This window comes from Haliaeetus leucocephalus, unplaced genomic scaffold (genome assembly GCF_000737465.1).
Source record: "Haliaeetus leucocephalus isolate CR32 unplaced genomic scaffold, Haliaeetus_leucocephalus-4.0 Scaffold751, whole genome shotgun sequence".
In the NCBI taxonomy this organism is placed as follows: Eukaryota; Metazoa; Chordata; class Aves; order Accipitriformes; family Accipitridae; genus Haliaeetus; species Haliaeetus leucocephalus.
Window position 1 is genome coordinate 10,218,198 of NW_010973187.1, and position 21,581 is coordinate 10,239,778.

Below are 21,581 nucleotides of genomic sequence, written 5' to 3' on the forward strand. Positions count from 1 at the left end.
TTAAGACAGCTAATAAGATTTTGGTAAGATTGCTCTGCTTGCAAGTTAAGCAGGCTACCAGCAGGTTATCAATAACAGGAGTTTCCTTGGTGTGTGTAGCATTAAAATCTTCTGTGTGTTTCTTCTCATATTCCTTTTCCACGCTGTTATTTTAAGTTGACAAAGATAAATCAAAAACTCTATGTGGGAATTGTCACCAGATTAAATGGTGTAGCTTTTCATGGTCAGTCCGGCTTCTGAATAAACTGAGCCTTATTTTTCTTTCTTTTTAAAGCACATATTATTTTCCAGAAGAATATTTTCAGTTGGTCTTGCACAACCTGTGGAAGTGTACTACATATATTCAGAAAATATAAGAAGAAGTACATTACATACTTTGTGAAAAGTCCTCATGGGCAAGAAAAATAAATGTCTGAAGTACAGACGTTTGGTCATTTTCTTTTTAAATATGCAAAGGTCATCGGGTAATATTTTCAGGGAAACTACTTTTTAATGAAGCTGTGAAATATTAAACAACTTCCAAGTAAACGGGAGTTAGTACCATACTGATTCTTGTTTTTTGAAGGAACTGCTATACTTTTAGGAATGGGAGAAGAATCTCTCCCTTCTTCTTCAAAAATGGCACAATGGAAAATACAACACCTAGCCTAAGCCTTTCCCAAGTGAGCTAACTGCTCGGCTTCAAGCCCCTGAAAGTGGGACTTTTAAGCGTGGAAGTGCTGACACAGTCTTAAATGGTGCAAGTTACCCTCCTATTTACTTCTTTCCTAACTGAGAAGCCACGCTGTTGAGTGGATTATACTCAGACACTCACCTGAGATAGCGAAAGGATATTCTTAATTCTCTCTAATGCAACAGCATCCAGGCAGTAACTGCCCTGCTATCCTTTCCCCTTAGATTTCAAGTGTGTCACTGGTGTTGATACAGAGCCCTGCACCGAGAGGGCCGGTGTTAGCACGGTGGGTCTATTGCTCCGAAGTGCCCACAAAATAACCTAGAATTCATCGTCTCTGTACGGTTTCAGAACAAGACTTGTTGCTGAAAAATGGAAGGACTAGTTGAAATAATTGTGTTAGTTCCGGTGCTTAAAACTCTTCAATTCCAAGCTTTTTAAAAACTGCTGATTCATAGGGTAAGGTGAAGTACAGTGTCACTGACATCGAAACAGCATTTTTTCTTCCTGATGTAGTGCAGGTTACATCCCGTCCTTTCTCTTTAAAACCACATCCTAAATTATAGACCATTAATATAGTTTTATCCATTACATTCTAGGACAGTGGTTTATACTCATTGTTAACAGACAGAAACAAAGGAAACAATCAGATCTGATTCTCCACAGCATAGTTTTTGAAAGAAAAAGAAAGAAGGAAAAAAGTAATGTAAAATAACATTACCACTCTTGCAAACACATTGCTGTTTGTGTCAAGTGGCATAATCTCACTACAGCAAATTATCAGAGATCCTAAGGTGCAGAGGAACAAGTTTTGCACTTCTGATAAGTGAGATTCGGAAAGTCAGTCACCCTAGGTGCTTTTGCATAAAATGATCTCCTTCTGGTTGCACAGAAAACCAGACTGCTCTTTCCATCACACTACCTCCGGCTGCAGCCGAACTCTGCATTAACACCTGCCTTCCAGCCTTCATTATTTCCTTCACAGTTACTCTCTTCACAAAGAGTCCAACAACACGGAGCCCTCGTATCAGTCTTCATTTCAAACAGCCTTACTTTAACTTCTGGGCCCAGGTTTTCTTTTACTTTGCTGTCTTTTGCAGCAAAACAAGTGTACTAGCCCTCATTTAAGTGTGCTATGTAGCCCAGAGACTGCTCTTTTCTACTTTGTATTCTGAAAGACTAGCTAAACACAATGATATCAAACTATAGTCTTGGAGTAATGCTGTTTATAGCAGACTCTGCAGGTTTTGTGCCCTAAGCAGACAGCTCTGCTCAGTGTGTTTGTGTGGAGCTGACCAACAGTTTGTGCCAGTTTACTATTCTTTTCCTTAGATCCACTTTGTCAAGCCAGATATAAGCTTCTCCAATCAGTGTCTTTTTCATAAACTTCCCTCCATTGGAGACAAGCAGAATCTGGAAATATAATAATAATAAAACATAATTATCATTATGCACATAATTATCATTGTGCATATCAACATACTGCGTTTGCTGGCAAACACAAAAAATTCAGAAACTTGGAGCTCTGTTTTTGTACCCACAGAGGAGGAAAGAAACACTGACCATGAGCCTTTCTACAGAGTCATCTTTCCAATAGAAAGGAAGTCCTGTGAAAACTGAACCTTCCCTCTCTTCGATTTTATTATCATGGGATGTAGCAACTGGATGACAATTCTAAAATTCAGTGAGCAATTTGTTCACCTGCTGGTTGCCAAAGACGAACACAAGGTCAAGTTTTAAGTTACAGGGTAAAGCTTTGTGCAGGCAAAGTACCGGCCCTTTTTGAGTGCACGGGAGTCAGAGGGTGCCCTACATATATAGGCTGTAACTCAGAGCAGACTAGCGTGTGAGAAAGTCCAGAGTTCTGGTTTCTGACCTCAGCAAGCAGTAGTCTAAGCTAAAATGTAGACTTGGTCTGAAATCTCCTTCCTGCTGTGGCTCTGCTGAGAGTCACAGTATTGCGTCTGGTCTTACGGCTCTTGCTCGCCCAGCCACGGTGAGTGGGAAGGGCGAGGAACAGCCCCGGCACTTCTGGGAGCTGTGCAGGCTGGGTGTTCAAGGCTTTCCCTGACATATCCTACAGGCACATGTTTTCCAGCTAAGCAGGTTCATGCCGTGCAAGCAATAGACTTCTCTGAAGGACTTGATTCGTTCTGTGGGTCTCTAGGTTCATTCTATGTGTTTCTGGGAGAAATACTTTTGATAATATATATACTTCAGGGGGTCAGTTATAGTTACACATTCAGATGGATTTTACCATTTCTTAATTACTGAGGAACTGAATTAACAAGCTCAATGCTTTTTTTTTTTTTTTTTTATCAGCTTCCTAAGTTTTTCAAAAAGAAAAACAACTCATGAAAAACTGCATTTCCATGATAGGATTAGCAGCAGGTTTTTAATATTCACGGTCACTGAGCAGACCTCTCGCAATGCGCAAGGGAGGTAACTGATAACAGTAGGAGGCTGTTACCCTCTGAGTGAACCAGCAGGAGAGAAAATAGGGCATTTTGTTGCTTGGTTTCAAAGATCTAGGCTAACAGAAGAATGGCAGAAGTCAAGGATTTTGTACTCCACTGAGATGCTGGAAGAGACCATACGGCAGTAGACATGCAACACAACTGCAGAAGAACTATAGTTTCCAGTAATCAAGACCTTCGACAATATTGAAAATTTTCCATTCTGATTTGGGAAACAAAGTAACAAATGCAAAATTTACATTACAATGGAAATAAAAAAAAAAAAGGAAAAAAAATTGCAATCATTTTCCTGGATGATCTTCCCTGTTCCCTGGCCAATTTTGATATCAGTTGGCAAGTAAGGTATGTACCCAGACAGCTTAGACACCTACATGCCCATTAGTCAACAGGTTTGAGGAGGAAAGACAAAATGACCCTTAGGCAATGAGCTGTTAGGGAACTCCACCTCACTCATCAGAAAGCCCATCCTTGGGGAAAATAGGCAGCCTGCCTCTACTGCTGGTGGCTTTCTAGGTCACCTGGCTCAGTGTTTTCCTGAAGAAATGGACAGTCTAGAAGCTGGCAAGCCAACCAGAACATCTGTGAAAAACATTCTTCCCTTTTTTTCTGATTACCCTCACATAGGACATTATATATTTCTAATTGCAGCAAGCCAGTCAGTCAGAGGCCAGCTAGGGAACAAGGTGAAGGAGCCAGGAGCTTAGTGTCTTCCAGAAGGAAACCCAGGTGGGTTGCCAGGGAATAGGGAAACCAGGGAAGCGAGCAAGCAAGCTGCCAGGGGCTGAGGCAAGTGCCTGTCTGAAACCTGTCAAAATGTTTTCTGCAGAATGTTTTCATTCTGACACATCAACAGTTTCAGGACAGAAAAAAATTTCTGACAAATTTTTCATCACTTCTGTCCCTGATCCTTCTCTCCACTCCTCCCAGCTGGATCCCTAGTATCTGTCTTCTCCAGCTTGTCTGTCTCTCAGCCTTGTTTCTTCCCTGCTCCAGGCTTTAAATTCCAGAGTTGTTATCCTGAATCATCTAGTCTCAGGGTTTTTTTTTTTCCTTATTCCCAATACTCCTGACCAGAAAGTTCTAGCTTTTATTTTCTTCTCTCCTTTTTTTAAATTTTTTTTTTCCCAATAGTCCATAGTCCCATTTTTATTGCTAATATTCACAGCTCTTGTTGTTGATTTTTACAGTGCAGATCCTTGTCCTAATTTCTGCCTCCAGTTGGTTCTCATGTCTCTTTACAACGTACCTTCTATGATTACCATGTTTGATCTCATTTTAGTCCCTCTCTCTGATATTACTTTGTGCCTTAATCTCCCAATTCCATTTCTGTTCTATACATTCTGGTTTTGTTTCATGTCCCCCTCCCCCAAATCTCTTTTGACAATGTCCATCTCTTTGCCCCTAGATGTGCATCACTCAAATTCAACATTCAAATCAGCCAACTTCATGCTTTGCCACAGGAACAAATTGACTGATAAGTACGAAGAGCATGTATAAACAGATGTACTGAGTCAGATCAAAGACCTCTCCAGGCAAACATTCTGCTTCCAAAAGTGTATAGGGCAGTGTATAAGGCAGAAATTAAGAACAAGACAATCATGTAGTGACACTTTCCCAAAATACCTACTATGATCTGTGGACGATTGACTTCCTGACTCACAATGGCATGTTTGTATTTAACAGGCTTATGAGGTATTTTGCCCAATCATTTTCTCCAGTTACGTTTTCCATGAAAATATTTAGCATCCACAATATATTACAGCAATAAATTTTACAGCTCAAACTCCAAGTTGTGTGAGAAGAAACACCTTTTGTGTGTTTTAAACTCGTTCCCTGCTCCTTTTACAGTCTTCGTTCTCTTAGGCCTGGTGTGCAGCACCAGTACATATCACAGAGTTACTGCGGAAATATTGCCAAGTCTCAGGCTGACTGTTCCTATGGCTAACTCCCTCACTATCTCCTTCCTTAACAACTTGAGGGATTATTTTTCCATAGGACTCTGTGGGTTCTTCTTTACTGGTCTACTCACCCCTTATGGTTTTCCTCTTCAAACCACCACTGGAAGCAAAGCTTTTACAAATATTTTAGCTCTTAAATTTTGGCAAGACTTTATTGACCACTCTGGATTTTCCCAGGTAATATAACATCTTAAATAGTCTTTCACCGAGTCTATTGAATCAATAAGGATGTTAGGACACCTTAACACAAGGAAAACAGTATCTATTTTTGTTGGCCTTGTTTTGTAAGCAGCATCCATTTTGGCTTTAAATTTAATGATGCAACCAATAAGCCTAACATAGGCACTTAGATAATCCAGTCTAACTTTAGTCATCAAAATGTAGCTGGCTTGTTTATGTCAGTCTTCCAAATTGAAAGGTACATTAAGTGGATGCTCGTATGCCCAACAATTCCTCCCACTTACTTTTAAGATTAACTTGCAGTTACCCCTGGAATTGTCGTTTCCTTCCCCCTGACTAGAAGAAGCCTGAGTATCTGGCTTATATTAATCTACTCATGTGAAAGTAAATTAAGGTAGTTAAAGTGAATCCTACCTATCTGAAAAAGCAGATCTGACCAAATGATCAAATCTGTCTAAGCAACTAAAACACAGGAGAGGTACTATTCCTGAATCAGTTCCACACATCATTTGATGTGCCAAAGAAAATACCGTCATCTCCTTTACAATGTACACAGAGAATATTTGACTTGGCATAATCAGTAATTTTGCAATGTCCAAGATTATGACTATTGTGTCTAATTCTAGGCACCAAAACTTTTAAAGAAGTTGAAGAACTGGAGAGAATGATAAAATGATTAGGCATTTAGGCAACAGGACATATCAAAGAAATATGGTTTACTTAGCCTTTCTTCTTTACTTAGGGAAACAAGAGGAGAGATATGATAACAACCTTTCAGTGTGCAAACTTTTTTTATAAAAGGAAAGCAGATCAGTTTTCCTCTGTGCTTTGTGAGGATACTTAAAGATAAGTGAACTTAATTTAAAAATACGGCATATTTAAGTTAGATATTACGCTGAACTTTCTAAATACACAGAAAATTATTTTTTGAAGGAATGCATAACCTCCTTCTCTAGGGGGTTTGAAGAACAGATCAAGCCTAAATCTTTCAGGCCCAGTCTATAAATACCTCTCCTCAGTATGGGGTGACAGATTGAACCATCTTTTAAAGTCTCCTCCAGCCTGATATTTCCATTATTATGTAATTGTGTTATTTCCTTTGTAATTTTCTCCTTTCAGCAAACAAATGGGGTAGAAGATTGATCTCAAATGCCCATAGCACAGCATGGACAACATCCAAAATTAGGTTTTTATAAAATGCAGAATTACCTGAAGAGAATGCCCAGCAGGACTCAAGCTAAATCTAAATGTTTCATTGAATGAAGGCTCTCGGTCATGCCTGCATACCCTGGTTTTCTTCTTAATTACTCTCTTTTGGGTAGAGATATTGACAACGTACAGCTTCACATACAGGTCTGGGGAAGAACAGTTCAATGAGTTAAATGCAGAAGCTTTTAATTAATCATTGTTGCTAATGTTTTCAACAGAAGGGAAGTGTTGTGAAGAAACAGAGCATGGTACTCTACAAAGCCATATTCTATTCTCATTCACATGGTGTAGAAATGGAACCACCCCACTAAATCCAAGGGAATTACTTTGTGTTTAGAGTGCTGTCATTAAAGGAACAAATACCTTTATGTCTTTATGTCTGTATAAAAATATTATTATTAACCTGATTTTTTAATTTTTAAAAAGCTTTTTCACCAGAATACAATTTTTCACTAGATATCATTGTTCTTTAATAACCTAGGGATTTATAATTTTTATTAAAGTTAAAAAAGGATTATTTTTTAACAATCAAAAGTAAATTAAAAAGAGGATTAACTTCTGAGAGTTAATTTGCTTCTACAAAATGTTTTTGCTTTCATTAAAGTTGCTCACAGAAAAAAAGCACTTCAAAAAGAATCCTATAGAATATGTCATTCTGGTTAAGAAGCAATTTTCTTTCCCATTTTAGTGGTGATGTTAAATGACTTCAGATACATCCTACTTAATGTTTTCACAGTATCATGAAGCTGGTTTCTGTGTGATACCTGGTAGATGATCTGGAGATTTAAATTTGTATGTGATATTTCTGCACTGAAGGATTTCTACTATCAGCTGTTCTCCATCTGTCTTCATTTCCTTCTTTAATGCAATCTTGATTTCACCCATAACCTGTGTTTTACCTGGAAAAGCAGAAAAAGCAACCCTCATTAATGTAAAAGGAAACTGAATGCATCTTTCTAACTTGGAAAGAAGTAGAGTTTTCTGGTTTGTTTGTTTTGGGATTTTTTTTAGTTTGGGGGTTTTGTAGATTGATTTTTTTTTTATTGTCTTCTTTTTTTCAGGACAGCTTATGGTTTTTAGTCAAGGGTATAAGGATATTGTATTGCTTGGCTGAACAAATGGTAGATACATGCAGTACAATTGTATAACTAGATTATATGCTTCAAATGTATTTGCTTCAGAGGAGCTTTTTTCCCAAGAATACAAATTTCTCTAAGAGTCATTACAAGTCATGTAATGGTCACCACAATTCACTTTTCCAGAAACCTTTCCTACAAAATTCTGAAATTATCTCTTAAAGGAAAAAAAAAAAAAAAAGGAAATTAAAAAAAAAGGAGAACATTCAACAGAGTATTAAAAAGAAAGATTCTGAAAGGCAATGAATTAAGACTTTGGTGAAGTTAGCATTTCATTTCACCTTCTTACATATATAGAGCAATACTATTCATACAATTTAAAGGGAAGTGCTCACTGAGACCTTTGAAAGTAAAGGTGGTTTCCCTTCTTATGTGGGCAGAAATACAGAGCCATTATTCCTACATTGTATGGATTTCTCTCTAAATCAGTCCAGAGATGGAGAGAAGGCGCAGAATGAAATGTAGGCAAAGCTGTTTTGCCTTTCCCCTCTCTGTCCTCCCACAAGGCTTTGCTGAAGCCAGGCAGACCAGAGCATGGCTACATCTAAATGAGGATGGTGGTGTAAGCAGAGCCCATGCCCTCAGCAAAGCACCGTCTGTAATAGCACTGGGTCATAAAAGGGGTTGTGCTTCTATAGCCATTGTCCTGCTACTGTAAAGTATTATTTCACCTTCCTCTTCCCTTTAGACATTAGTTAAAAAAGAAATCAAACTGTTAAGCCCCTGGGGGTCTTTATTACCTAGTTTCTGGAGCCACCAGGCTGGAGCTTTAACGCATTACCAGGAAATTCTAGGAGCTGGTGCCAAGAGGTTGTAAGGAGCAAAGAAATTCTGCAGAAAGTAAACGATTATGATACATCTGGAGAAGCTTCTTTCTTAAAGAGTAGAAAGTTAACAAGTGGCATTCAGAGATTACTTACTTGTATCACAAATGGATAACCAAACTTGAATAATCCCCACTAAAAATGCCAGCTGTAGTTTCACGGATGTCCATGAGCAATCATACATTCTATTGTTTTGCCGACTTAAAATATTTTGGGGGATCATTAATAAAAATTTAATAACAAGTAATCACAGCTACCACCTGGGCCACCAACCCTCCTTATGAACTGAAGCTGGAATCTCACTTAGTTACAGTCAATAACAAGGTTGCCACTAGGCTTCAGCTGGGTCAGCTCTTCAGTTTGTGGGAGAGGAACTGTTAGGAGGCAAGTGATTCTTTCACCGTATTTCATCATCACAAAACACTTCCTATAGGTTTGAACATGCAATAATAGCATCTTGCTTTCTGCTACATGTTTGTGCAAAGAGAATGGAGCTCTCATCTTGTGATGGCAGCAGAAAAAAACGTCGGTAGTTGGGATCAAAGAAGGAAAAGCCAACAATGTTCCTGTTGTTATTAATCTGTTACGATGCTCTTTTTCTGGAAAGTATTGAGTGCCCAGTGGGTCTAGCTTGGCTAAACTGTGGATTTTGAATGACTGGAAACAGATACAAGAAAAAATTATAATGCCTCCTCTGCTTTGTGTGTAAACTACCAAAATCACTGATGAAGACATGACATACCTGAAAGATGTTGCATAAATCTGGCTTTTTGATCAATACTGGTTCTTGCACTGACTCCAATGCTTGACCATGAAAAAAGCCCAGCATGGACAGCTGTAGCACAAACCTAACATTAATTTCAGGCAATCTTTAGTTAACCACAGCCTTTTCTGGAAAATATGCTTGGCTTTTTTACTTTATTCCCTCTCTGTCCTTTAAGGTCTATTTGCAACAGTTGTTAGGTCCTTCTCTTTTCTGATTGCCTTAGTAACTTCTTTTTCACTTAGATGTGCATTCAACCTAAAACGATATCAGGTAGGTTGGATGTACCTGTGCCATTGTGAGCTAGAAAAAGGGAGAAATGGTTCCAGTAAATCAGAATGTGTTTGAAAATTCCAGCACCATTTTTCAGCCTCTGGAAATTTTCCATGGACTATTCTGTATCCCCAGATACTCTTTACAACAAACAATCCTGCTTCACTATTTAAGCCTCATGGGGAAAACAATGATCTCCAGCTGCGAGCACATGAAGCATGATAGCTCTCTCATGCTTCTGTACTAATTTTCATTTCTCCCACAGCATGCAGTGGAAAAGCCTTAACACCAGCCTTATGAAACATTGCACTAAAATAAATCACCATTTCAAAACCTAGCAAAATCTTAAAGACTGAGAAGAGATTCCTATTCCTTCTGTTGCATGGCTTTTCCCCCTCTTTCTCATGTATGTTCATTATATCTTTGCTTTGACAGGTGTGTAAGAATAGAGCAAATTTACATTGCTTGGTGGAGTTGATTCTTTAAATGGAAATAGGGATACACTGATGAGGGGAATTGTTAATAATGAACTGTCTATGAACTGTTGAGAGAGTTCACGGTGTGCTGAGCTGGACATGAATGTTCTTTGGCTGATATGATGGAAATAAAGTTGCTCAGGGTGTCATGGGATCGGATGACCCCGAGGATTGCATTGGTAGGAATAGCTCAAAATACAGTGCCCAGTCACAACCTTTTGCATTCTTATATAAGTTTAGAAAACATCAATCATAAGTGATGTGTGAATGGAACCAATTGTGGGTATTTTGGTACGTTGGATGATGATAAACAAATGTTACAATGCAACTCCGAAAAAAGTAAATACAGTGAAAGAGACATTGCATATCTTCCTAGGAAAGTACTAATATGGCTAAGACACTGGAAAAATAATTTGTAACTTGAATATTAATATTTGCCTCAATAAAGGTGAATTCTAGATGAAACAGGTGTAAACCATGATTATCACTGTTTCAAAGAACCATATAATAAACCACTAAAACCATTACTTTCTTATTTAGCCTAGGAAACAAGTACTGGAAAAAGATGAAAGTGCTTTCTACAAACATATGATAGAGTAAATATTGAAAGGGATAAGAAATATTTAAGCTGAGTTTGTACGATAATATACCTGTTACATATATATCAAATGCAGACTTACTGATGTACCGCAAGAGGACCACAGGCATGCACAGCAGCATTGTGTTCACGTTAGGAACAAGTTAACAGTACCTAATCAATTCCTAAAAATATATAGCTACGATTAGATACATTAGTGGTTTTTACATGACAGTACACCTCTTTTTATAGGACCAAATTTATTAAAAATCCATTAACAATTAAATGGTGATGGTTAATTAACTAAATTGCTGCAGGGTATCTGAGAAGTCAAGGGTTTTAAATTTGCTGTGGTGATGGCAACAGAAGCTGTTGCTTTTGTAGAACTGTCACACTTTGCGCTGTGAAAGGTTAACTAGTTCTGCTATTAGTCTTAAATGACTGCTGCTGTAAATCATAGGATGTGTCATCTGCACTGTTGTTGTCAACTTCCAGAGATTGATAACTCTGGATTGTGCTCCCATTCTTTTTTGATCAGATGCCTGCTGTCAAACGAAATTGCCCAAGACAGTAGTAAATAGTTGTTTCCCATAGGTCTGTGTTATCAGGACTAATTCAGGAGTGCATTTAAATGAGCAGGTAATTTTACTGGACAATGACAGGAATTCAGTTCAATTGTCAAAATGTAAATTTATGAGGTAAATTACACATTTTTCTTAGAATAAGTTGAATTGCCTTCTGAGATTAACTATGTCTACTTGCATAGATGGATCAAGTGTGAGTAGGTTAAACTTGGAAATTTAAATATGAGATGCTTAAATGCTGCTACCCGATGAGCATCATACTAGAGCAATTTTCTGAATGGATGCCAGATGGCCAGAAAAAAGAATTAAGAACATACATAAACTGACATTTTGTTCCATGGTTGTGTATAAGTTAATATGGGCTCCTCCTGTTCCAGAAGAGTGACTCGGGGTTTTAGCGCAGTGGAATTAGAAATAAAATGGGGGGGGGGGGGGGGGGGGAATATATTGACAATAATTTCCCAGCATTTTTCTTTGCAAATGAAATTTATAACAGAATTATTATTTCCAAAATAGGTAGGAAATGCTCTTCTGGAACTTTAAGAGTCATACACTTTATGGTCAAGGATTTAAAAATCACAGAAACGTCCTTCTGAGCAGCTTCCAGTGAGCCTGGCCTATTGACCGTGGCAATGTTAATTTGGGGTTGTGATGGTAGGTTTTGTTGTTGTTTTTTTTTTAAATTCCTTACAGCCCAGATCATCCTCTTACTACTCAATCAAAGAACTCAGATGATGGGAAAAATAAGCAGGACAAAACAAACAAAAAACCCCAACCAACCAAAAAACAACAACAAAACCCCCCAGCTTTACTTTCATACACTTTGTGACTACAATCTATAGGACTAGCATGCCTTATCCATCATGTATGTAGAAAAGGAAGGATCATAGAGCCATGCTTTGTTTTAGCAGGATTTCTCCTATTTTTCCTTTTGTGTGTGTTCACAGAGATGGCTGCATTTTGAGAAGAATGCACATTATTTCAAGGTTTATTTCTACACTTTCTGATTCTGAATACTCATGTTACTTCCTCTTTTCTGAAAGCACCCATCCCAGAGAGCAGTCCCAGGTTTGCAAATGTTGGTGCAGAACAACATCTTGCTCTATTGCTGCAGACAAGCCCCTTTTAAAGAAGACCAGACACATCCACACTGCTTTGCTGTTAGCACTATGTCTTCTGACCCACATCTTGTTGCCCTGTGGCAGGAGCACACAATTTTTTTATTTTTTTTTTTTTGTATTTTAGTGCAAAGAGCCTGAGAAAATTAGACTTGTCTTATTGTAGCATGATGGTGGTATATAGAGAGCATGATGCTGCCCTGGGGGATGACAAGGGAGAACATGGGAGTATTTGCCAGTGCAGGGCCAGCTGTGTTAGTGCTGACAGTCAGTACAGAGCACAGGGAGACAATCATGTCCTCCACGCTGTGGGGAGATGGGCAGGCTGTTTCCAGAACCTCGGTTTTGGCTCAGAAGGATCAAATCAGACTGTGCTAAAAGAATTCCCAGAAGAAAACTAAAATAATTCAGTATGGGAATCAAAGAATCCAGATCAGAGACTCCACAAAGAAGAGAAATTATGTGACAGTGCAAATGCCAGTTATGAGACTGCGTGATGCAACCCTGTAAATGTTCTCTTGAGGAATGTTTAGGAATAAGAAATCTCCACAGATTTTTGCATTAGTGGCTTCTGGTATTTGCTACTTGTCATATTTTGTGTGAGTGTTCCCCATGAGCAAACTGAAGTGAGTGAAATCTGTCTCCCAACTTGTCTTAAAATCATTTCTGAGTATAACATGAAGTATCGTTCCTTCTGAATCTGTTACATTTATAATTCTGAAAGAGTAAGTAATAAGCCTCAGAATTTCCATAATCTTTCAGTCTAAGATGAAGAGATGAATAATGATTAGCACAGTGTCATCATAAGCATATGATCAGAAGTAAAGACTTCTTTTGTTAGAACTAATTTCATTTCCTTAGGTCTTTCTCTGTTTCGATACCCTGAGAGATTAAATTAATGAACCGCTGAGAGCTCTGTACAGTGTTCATTGATGGGATACAGGCATTTCTTTGATACATCTTAGCACCGTTTGTCTCAGAGGTATCTAATGACCTGGACTTGGTGCAGCTATAGTTATCTCTAACACTGTGTAATGAGACACCATGTCTTCCAGAACTGAATAACTCAAATGCTTTTTATGTAGCTGTATTGCTTAAATAAACAAAATCTTGGATTCAGCTATATTAGGGTATGTTTGCAATATTTAGAAGGTTAGAATATGTAGTAGCATGTCATAAAATCTGAGGAATCCAAGGTGAGTTCTTGAGAACTTGATTCAAAAAACTTTAAAATATGGGACATGATTAAAAGGAAGCAAACCCCATGGGTTTTGTCCCCAGATCTCCATCCGTTAGCAGCTTTCTGTGATCTTAGACTTCATCTCTGTGCCTAATCGCAGAGGTGGAGATAATAACATGTACTTCTCTAAAAGCTGTTTGGATTTAGTAACTGAGATTGGGTATACTGTAAAGAGAGAGACTTTGATCATGTTAGCATAAACAGGACTCTGGTGTGCAGTCCCTAATACCATGAGAAAGCACAAAGACTTAGAAAGGCTGATGAGGACCTATGCCATTTCCCTCCACCATAATCCATGAAGCTCGTACAGACATAATTTTCTGCCTAACAGAGTGCTGCTGTAGCAAGAAATATGTTTCTGCTGGATTCCTTTAGCACTATTTTGAGAACCAGAAGTCCATCCTCCAGCAGACAGTGTTGCTTCAGAAAAACAAGATAATTTCATCTTATTGCAGTAAATAATTCAGTATTACTGCAAATACTAGCCAGTTGTTATTTACATTTCACTACTGGAGTTAAACAACTCCAACTGAAGGCAAAGCAAAAGGGTATTAAACACTATTTTAAAATTAAATATACCAAAATACAAAATAACAGCCAAAACCTTCCAAACTTTTTTTAAGCAAATTCTTCCCTATTTTTTTTGTTTCATTTTGTTTTGTTTTTTAAATTTTTAACATCACATCAGTTACTTGCAGTACCAGCTGTTTGTATTCATAATGCCTTTCATCCTCTTGCTGGGACATGAGCTACTGGCAAAGCTCTTGCAAAATATTGATGGATGAGCTTTATAAACAATGCCTCCCAATGTTTACAGGCTCTGGCCTTTTCTGTCCTTTCCAGTTTTTTTCATCACCTTCTTTTTGTCTTTCACCTTTCTCCCACATATTTCTTTCTCCCTGAAAACTGCCACAAATTTCTCTGTAGGCTGGTTTTACCTTTGTGTTCCCTTCCACAAGAAAAATCAGACATCTAATACAGTCTTAACTACTACCTGCTCCTGTCTCACAGTGCTTTAAATAGATATTGTTGGGTTCACTGGCATAGGACTGTCTCAAACATGCGCCCCAGCTCCACAGATGAGGCTGAATACACGCAGGTTCTGAAATTTGTTGCTTCTCTTGCAATTGGCTACCCAGTCTGCCCCGCATGGTGCTATTGGCTGGTCATGGGACAAACTAAAGCTCAGAATAAGGCTGCCCCTTTTTCCCCTGCTCTGAAAAGCAGTTGCAGCTGCTGAGGGTCCTTGGTACATGTTCAAAGTCTTCTCTCATCTGCCTGTGTGAAGGCTAGGTGGTGTTAGACATGAAGGGCACCTGAGCAGGTGTTATTACAATTTATTCCCTCCCTTACCTGATGTAGGTAGGGATACTGTGTGCAGGCAGTCATGCTCCTCTGAAATAGTAAATGCTATGGGTTCAGCTCCTGACAAACGGGTTCCTTCTGGGATACAGGGATGCTCTGCGGTGGGAGCAGGCATGACACAAGGGAGCTGCTCTCTCTTTTTCCTTCCCTCTCCTTCCCATGAAGATGTAAACTGCTGTGAGCAGACTGCAGATTATGAGATGAGCAAAGATTAAGGTCTTTCATTAATATCTCCCTGTCTCCTCTGATGTGATGTGCATACAATCCTGTAATGAGGGAGACGAGCAGAATTAAGGAACTTTGCTCACAGCAAACAGAATTTACAATGTTGTGAGCAGTGAGAGTGGCTGGCTTTAAGGCTCTGGCATACGAACAAGCTGACAGTTTTATGTTATGATTCTTAGAGCTAGCAGGCTCACTGCCCACAAAATTTTGAATATACTAGTGCAGAAATTTAGCCTGTATGCCCAGAATTCTTAGTAGGATAAAACAAAAAATATTTGAAGGAAAATACTGTTCAGCCTTTTTTTTTCAGATGAAACAAAACTGTTGTGCAAAATACATTTTGAGAACAGAGAAAGCCTTTTGCCTGTTGAGATTTTGAGGTGTGGAATATTTCCCAGAAAAAATATAAACTCAATGTGTGTGTGCCTCTTTCAGAGATTTGATTCATTTCTTTTAGAATTAAAAAAAAAGAAAAAAAATAATGTTGGCTGTGGGCTGATGACATGTGTGAAAACTCTTGGCCTGAAGTAAAGCGATTTGTGGGAAAATAACACTGATACTTCACTCATGCTCAAATATGAAAAATAAAAATCATAGACCTGTACCAATCCAGTTTCAAGCATCTTTATTTCTGTTAGGTGGCATTCTAAAATGTTGTAGGAAAAAGTTAATGAGGCAGTAGGAAGAGGTTAATGAGGCAATAAGTTTAGAGGAGATGAATTAGAGGAGAAAGTTTCACTAGTGTCAGAAGCTGCCTGTGTCAATGATCTAAAGGACATTATAGGGGAACAGAGATTTCGCCAGAAAGATGTTTTCAATATTTTAGTGAGGCTGGTCCCTGTACCATAGAGGCATTTGGAATAAATGAGGGGAAAGTCATGAGAACTGTAAATATCACATTCAACTGATTTAGGTGATTATGACGACAAAGATTGCTTTTAATGGTGAAAACAAACACAGAATACCTGTAAGTATTTGACAGGTGGTAGGTAGAGGGAGAATAAAAATGGGGTGAGGGAAGTCAAGAGAGTTACAGAGCTAATTCGTAATACATCCTACTAGATATCTCTTATTTGTATTTATTTATACTTATTTGTACTTCTGTGGAAGGAAAACCTTAGTTCTAAGCTGATTATTCTTTCAACATCCTCTCTGAAACTCATTCAAATACCAGAATACCCCAAATTTGGTTTAGAATAATAAACTAATGACAGGGTTAATCACAAGGAATTTTAGGTGGCTAACTCAAACTCCCCAGACTCTGCAGTCAATAGGGGTAGCACCTCCTTAAACTTATATCTTAGGATGGATAAATGCCTTGTGGAGGTGCCTGCCTTTTTTTCAGTGACACTTGAGGGGCAAAGGGATGGCTTTGATTTAGAAGCCTGATTTTTAAACAGTGAAATTAGGCTAGAAGTATCGCAAATCTACAGCTCTATCATTTTCCATAACTTCAATGAAAGAAAGCTAAATTGATGTTTGAAATTACTCTTGCTATTTTAATTGAAATTCAAAGATAGGTGCAGCTTGGATCTTGAAGGGGGAACTATGCAGCCTCCTGTCTCAGAAGGCAAAACTCTCTTCAGCCACCTTTGCTCCCTTTCATCCTCACCATAAATCATTGCCTGAGTCTAAATATACATTCACAGTCTTCTTTTCACAATTTTAGCATCTTACATAAGGAGACATATCAGATGCTGCAGATTCAGCTGCATAAAAGATGCCTTGCCACAGCACAGCTGAAATTTTGATGATGAAAGGCATGCTTTGCCCTGGCTTTTGGATGGACAAAAGTTCATACAGGGAAAAGAAGAAAACTATTTAATGTCATACATACAGAGCAACCTGAACCTTGATTATGTTAAGCCTATTCTATTGCAGTTTTACCAAGGAGAAAATGTATTGCTAAAGGGAGAAGAAATTTGCAAACTGCCATTAAAAGTCTGTATTTAACACAACCACAGTTCCGTAAAGTATTTTGCACAATACTACAATAATCATTCTGTAATATAGCATAAGTATTCTGTTAAAGTAGGACAAGTGAGTCTGCAAGCTCTTTTTCCATGTCAGTATGAGAACACAAAATGGGTTTTACCTATACAAAACCAGGGAGGATTTTGTTAGATTTTGCTTAGGTTCTCATTTAAATGATGACAGATTTTAAGCTACTTTCCCTCTCCCATGGCAAATACATTTTTAATCTTTTTTTAGTTTTGATATGCAAGTTTTTGAGAGTTTGACAATATAGTCTGAAATGACAAAATCCCTTCTGAGCCAACCTTCACTTTCTGTGCCAAAACGAAAAAGTTTACACCTTCTCACTCTGAATATATATGTGAAGATGTGAATATCACAACAGTTTTATTTATTCTTTTTGTCCATTTGATGTCATGGAATTAGACATTCTGGCTTGAACCACTAGAAACCCCAGGAAATGGATTAAAGTCCATTTGGCTTATATTGCAATATGATGAAAGTATAATGGAAATAATACAGGCACTTTAAGATGAGTGAAATGACTCCCATGGATGGTAGCAAGAGATAATAGAAAATTTGCCCAATGATATAATAAAGAGGATCAAATAATTGTAAATACAATTCAGAAATATTAAAGTAGCACAGTATCCGAAGGGGAAAAACTGGATTGCCAAGTAGGTTTTTAATATTATTTACTTTTGTGATTCCGACGAGAAAATAATCTTTGAACAGAATATTCTATATTTGGGATGTAAGCAAACATCCCCCAACCTAAATACAAATACACAGAGTGTTTCGAAAATATTGTAAGAACAATGTATTTCCTAAGAACAACAGCTAAAAATGAAAGCAATGAAACTAAAGTACTTGAAGATTGCATTTCTGAAAAGTAATAGTTCTGTTAGGAAACCTGCTGACCACTCGGGGAGCAGAGTGACATGAAAACAAAGTTTATTTGTATAATTTCTGCCAAATTTGTAGGTCAGGCATAAGAAAAATCAGTCATATTACATTTAAATGTAAACCAAAGAACACGTTGCGTTACAGGAACACCTAGGAACTTCCCCATTTGCTTTAGCAGATAGCTGCTCAGGTGGTGATTTTTCATTCCTTTTAGTGTTTTGGACAACTGGCTTGATGAAAGAAAAAAAATCAAGCCTCAAAGGCAGATGGATAAAATTAGATGCAGGTCTTTAAAGATTTTAGATCATTAGAAAAATAAATAGAAAAACAGCACAAGGATAAAGTGCTGACTTCAGGAGCAGACATTACCTACACATCTAATACAGGCTTAGTTTTACTAGGCATGCTAAAGATTTTAAAAGTGGTAACAAAACTGAACCCCCCCCCCCCGACATTTTCTGACTTAGCAGTGCAAATAATAGAATATTTTCATACTTCTCCTTTGTCATAAAGCCCTCCTATGACAGGGAAGTATACACAGTGAATAGGAATTGGTGTAAGAACCACATATGTTGTGTTTTCATTCCGGTTAGTTTGGAGAGTGGCTCATTGCACATTTACTGCACAGACAATAAGCACTGAGCCTGCACTGTTAGTGCAGTGGAACAAGCTGTTTCATTTCACAGCTTGGCCAAGTCATTTATAGCCCATAAAAAATTACTTAACACGTGGTGGCATATGTAACTCTATAAAGCTTTCTTTGAGAAGGAGGTGGAAGATGGCATTTGTATACACAAATATATCCATCCATACACACACTCAAGCTAATGCAATATGTTAGCACTCTTTTGTGCTGTAAACCTAGTAGGCACTCTATCATGGTAACTGAAGATGAAAATTTTTGGTAACAACCTGCCTATTCATTCCTCACATCATGATTTCCAGATTCCCACTCAGATTTATACTGCAGATCTGAGTGTCTTCTGTGAAATATGCTTAAAGTCTTGCTCATACCTCCCTGGAACTATACACTGGTGAGCACAGTCGTGTGTGCTGCACAGCTTGGGTACCAGAGCAGATGCTTCTGCACTGACTGTTCATGTGGAAGACAGGTAATGCTATTATATTAATAGATTTTCTTTCGCATACTTACATCACCTGGTAGAGTGGTAGCAGCCCACTGTTGAGATGCTATTTGTCTGTCATTAAATAAGAATGATTACTGAAATAATTGTTGCTAATAAGACTACTAAGTATAAGAGTATGAGAAATTGCCTATTCAGTGTGATAGTAAGAGCTGTGATAATTCTAGCAAAGCTCATTGTGTCTAATATACAAAAGAAAGCCAAATCTGTCTTCCAGGACCATGCAAGTGTTTTGTGGCTGGCTGTAGAGAACCTAGGAAATTTTAGCACAAAAATGAATACTTGTAATTACTACTGGGATTCAACTACCTGCATAATCTGTCCAACAGAGCAATGAGAGGTGATCCTTTCCATTAATCAGGATAAACATGGAATCAGCTCAGTCAAAACTGGAAAAAAGTGTTAATCCAAATTTTGCTCAGGAGGGATGGACAGAAATGTTATGCAGACTATTCCACAGTATTAGGCAGAATTCAGAGTTTTACAGTCCCTGGAGGATTGATGCCTGGAAGCATTGCTTACAGTAATGTGGAGATGGTTCCTAAAGTTGTAACCAGTTTGGAGAAATATCAATTTACCTTTCAGCTCCTGCCCAGAGTCTTCTGTTAAATGCTTTTTTTTTTTTTTAATTTTGTAACCTTCCATCGGAAATCTTTATAGTCTAAAATAACTGTTTTTCATTGAAATACATACGTTACATTTTCCCTTTCATTCAGCATTCAGCAGTGCCATTATTCTTCATTTCATGCAATGCTAATTCCCTCAAACTGCTGTAATAGACATATACTAAAGTTGGTATTTCATTGCACTGTTGAACTGATGTGTGTGGTTAAAGTCCACAGAGATATATTTGAATAAAAAATTTCATATAAAAATCTAGAACAGAAGAAAAAGTACAGGGACAGTACAGCACTTATGTAAATGCACTCATAGAGCTTTGTGATGAAGACAGAAATAATGGAAAGAAAAAGAGAAAGGGAAAATGTGTTCCTATTTACAGTGTTCTTCAACTGGGAAGAAACCTGTTAAGTAAATGGAATTATAGATCACTTAAAAACCAGTGTCGAAGCTCAAAATGATTAGTCCATGTTCCAAGTGGAGTAAATGACTCTATAGATAGGTCTTAATCTTCTAGGGGAGTGAAAATGCCAAAAATGTTTCTGAATTTCTGAACTTTCATGGGGAAGGGGAGAGATGGTGGAAGTCTTCTTAGAATGAAAGAAGAGCTGGGAATTATGGATTTCAGAAAAACAGAAGGGCCTAATGTTCAGTAATGGGAGAATGTGATAGGCTGGTAGCAGAGATGCAGGGCTGGGGGAGGTGGAATTTATAGTGCAAGACTGAAAATTTTCCAATATGATGACCTAAAACATTTATTCAGGACCTTTAAGAGTGAGAAAAAAAGTCAGAGACTGATTCCTAGGAATCTCACATCTCAGATGCTGAGACCTCCTCCTGATGCCACACAGAACAGAGGTGCTCAATCCCCTGTTCTGGGAGCTGAGAGTCTGTCCCAAGTAAGGTGTCCTGAAGCTATGATTGACTGGCCTTCACCTAGATTTGACAGCAATTCCACCTGGAACTGGGAAACTTTTCTGATGAAAAAACATGTGCCCTAGAAAAGGTGACTCAGAAAACACACATATATTTGTATTTAAATATGTCTGGCTGGCTGACTTAGAAGCTCCTCCTAAATTTTCTGAAGTCACTGAAGCAAATACCATCTATTTGTTGATATAAAAAACCCAACCCTTTTGTAACTTATTAAAAAATCTTTTTCTGCTCCTGGGCAGTATGTATGCAGTAGGACTTGTATAATTAACTGAACCTTTTCAATAATGAGTACAAAGGAGTATCTCACAGTGAGCTAATGCTCTGACATCTCCTGTAGATTCACTCTCTGGCAACTGTCTTTAAAAAGAGATGAGGCTTTTTTTTCCTGTCTCCTGCCACAGTACTGTGAGACTGCTTTGAGAGTTAATGCCTCACACTCTTAGTGCACTGAGGCCAACATCCATATTTTCATCAAGAATCCCTGAGATTTAGTACTGCTTTTTTGAAGACTACTGTTGAAGTTTTGCTCATAATTTATTTTTTAAAATTAAAGCTGTGCATATGGGAATTGAAAGTAGGGTTTTGCAAGACCTCACAAATTGAAAGTGCAACATAGATTCTTTGCATAACGTTTTAAGACTTGTCTGCTGGGTTTTGAAATGTAAAATGCCTGGGACCAGGAAAAATATTATTACTGATCTATACTCATTATAAATTTGTGATAAAGTATAGCAAACATTGTATTTGTGATCACCATCCATGAATATGATTCTACCATCTGCAGGAATTACAGAGAGTCTCTTTACAGTTTCCATCAATTTAGAACAGAAAGTAAAAAGGTTTTTTTCAACTAAAAATTAAGACAAATTTTAAGAGAGCAGAATATACATTCTCCTGGATTTGGAACTTATTCAGGAAGCATCC

At 37.9% G+C, this 21,581-nt stretch overlaps 1 protein-coding gene across 1 annotated transcript in view; it reads right to left on the bottom strand.

Moving 5' to 3' along the window:
- Window positions 1-1,945: 1,945 nt before the first annotated feature.
- The window catches only part of PCLO (piccolo presynaptic cytomatrix protein), a 367,233-nt gene continuing 347,597 nt past the window's right edge, over window positions 1,946-21,581 (bottom strand). The window contains 3 exon segments of the mRNA XM_010580944.1: window positions 1,946-2,086; window positions 6,498-6,643; window positions 7,262-7,396. Coding sequence (XP_010579246.1) covers window positions 1,946-2,086; window positions 6,498-6,643; window positions 7,262-7,396 — 422 coding nt within the window.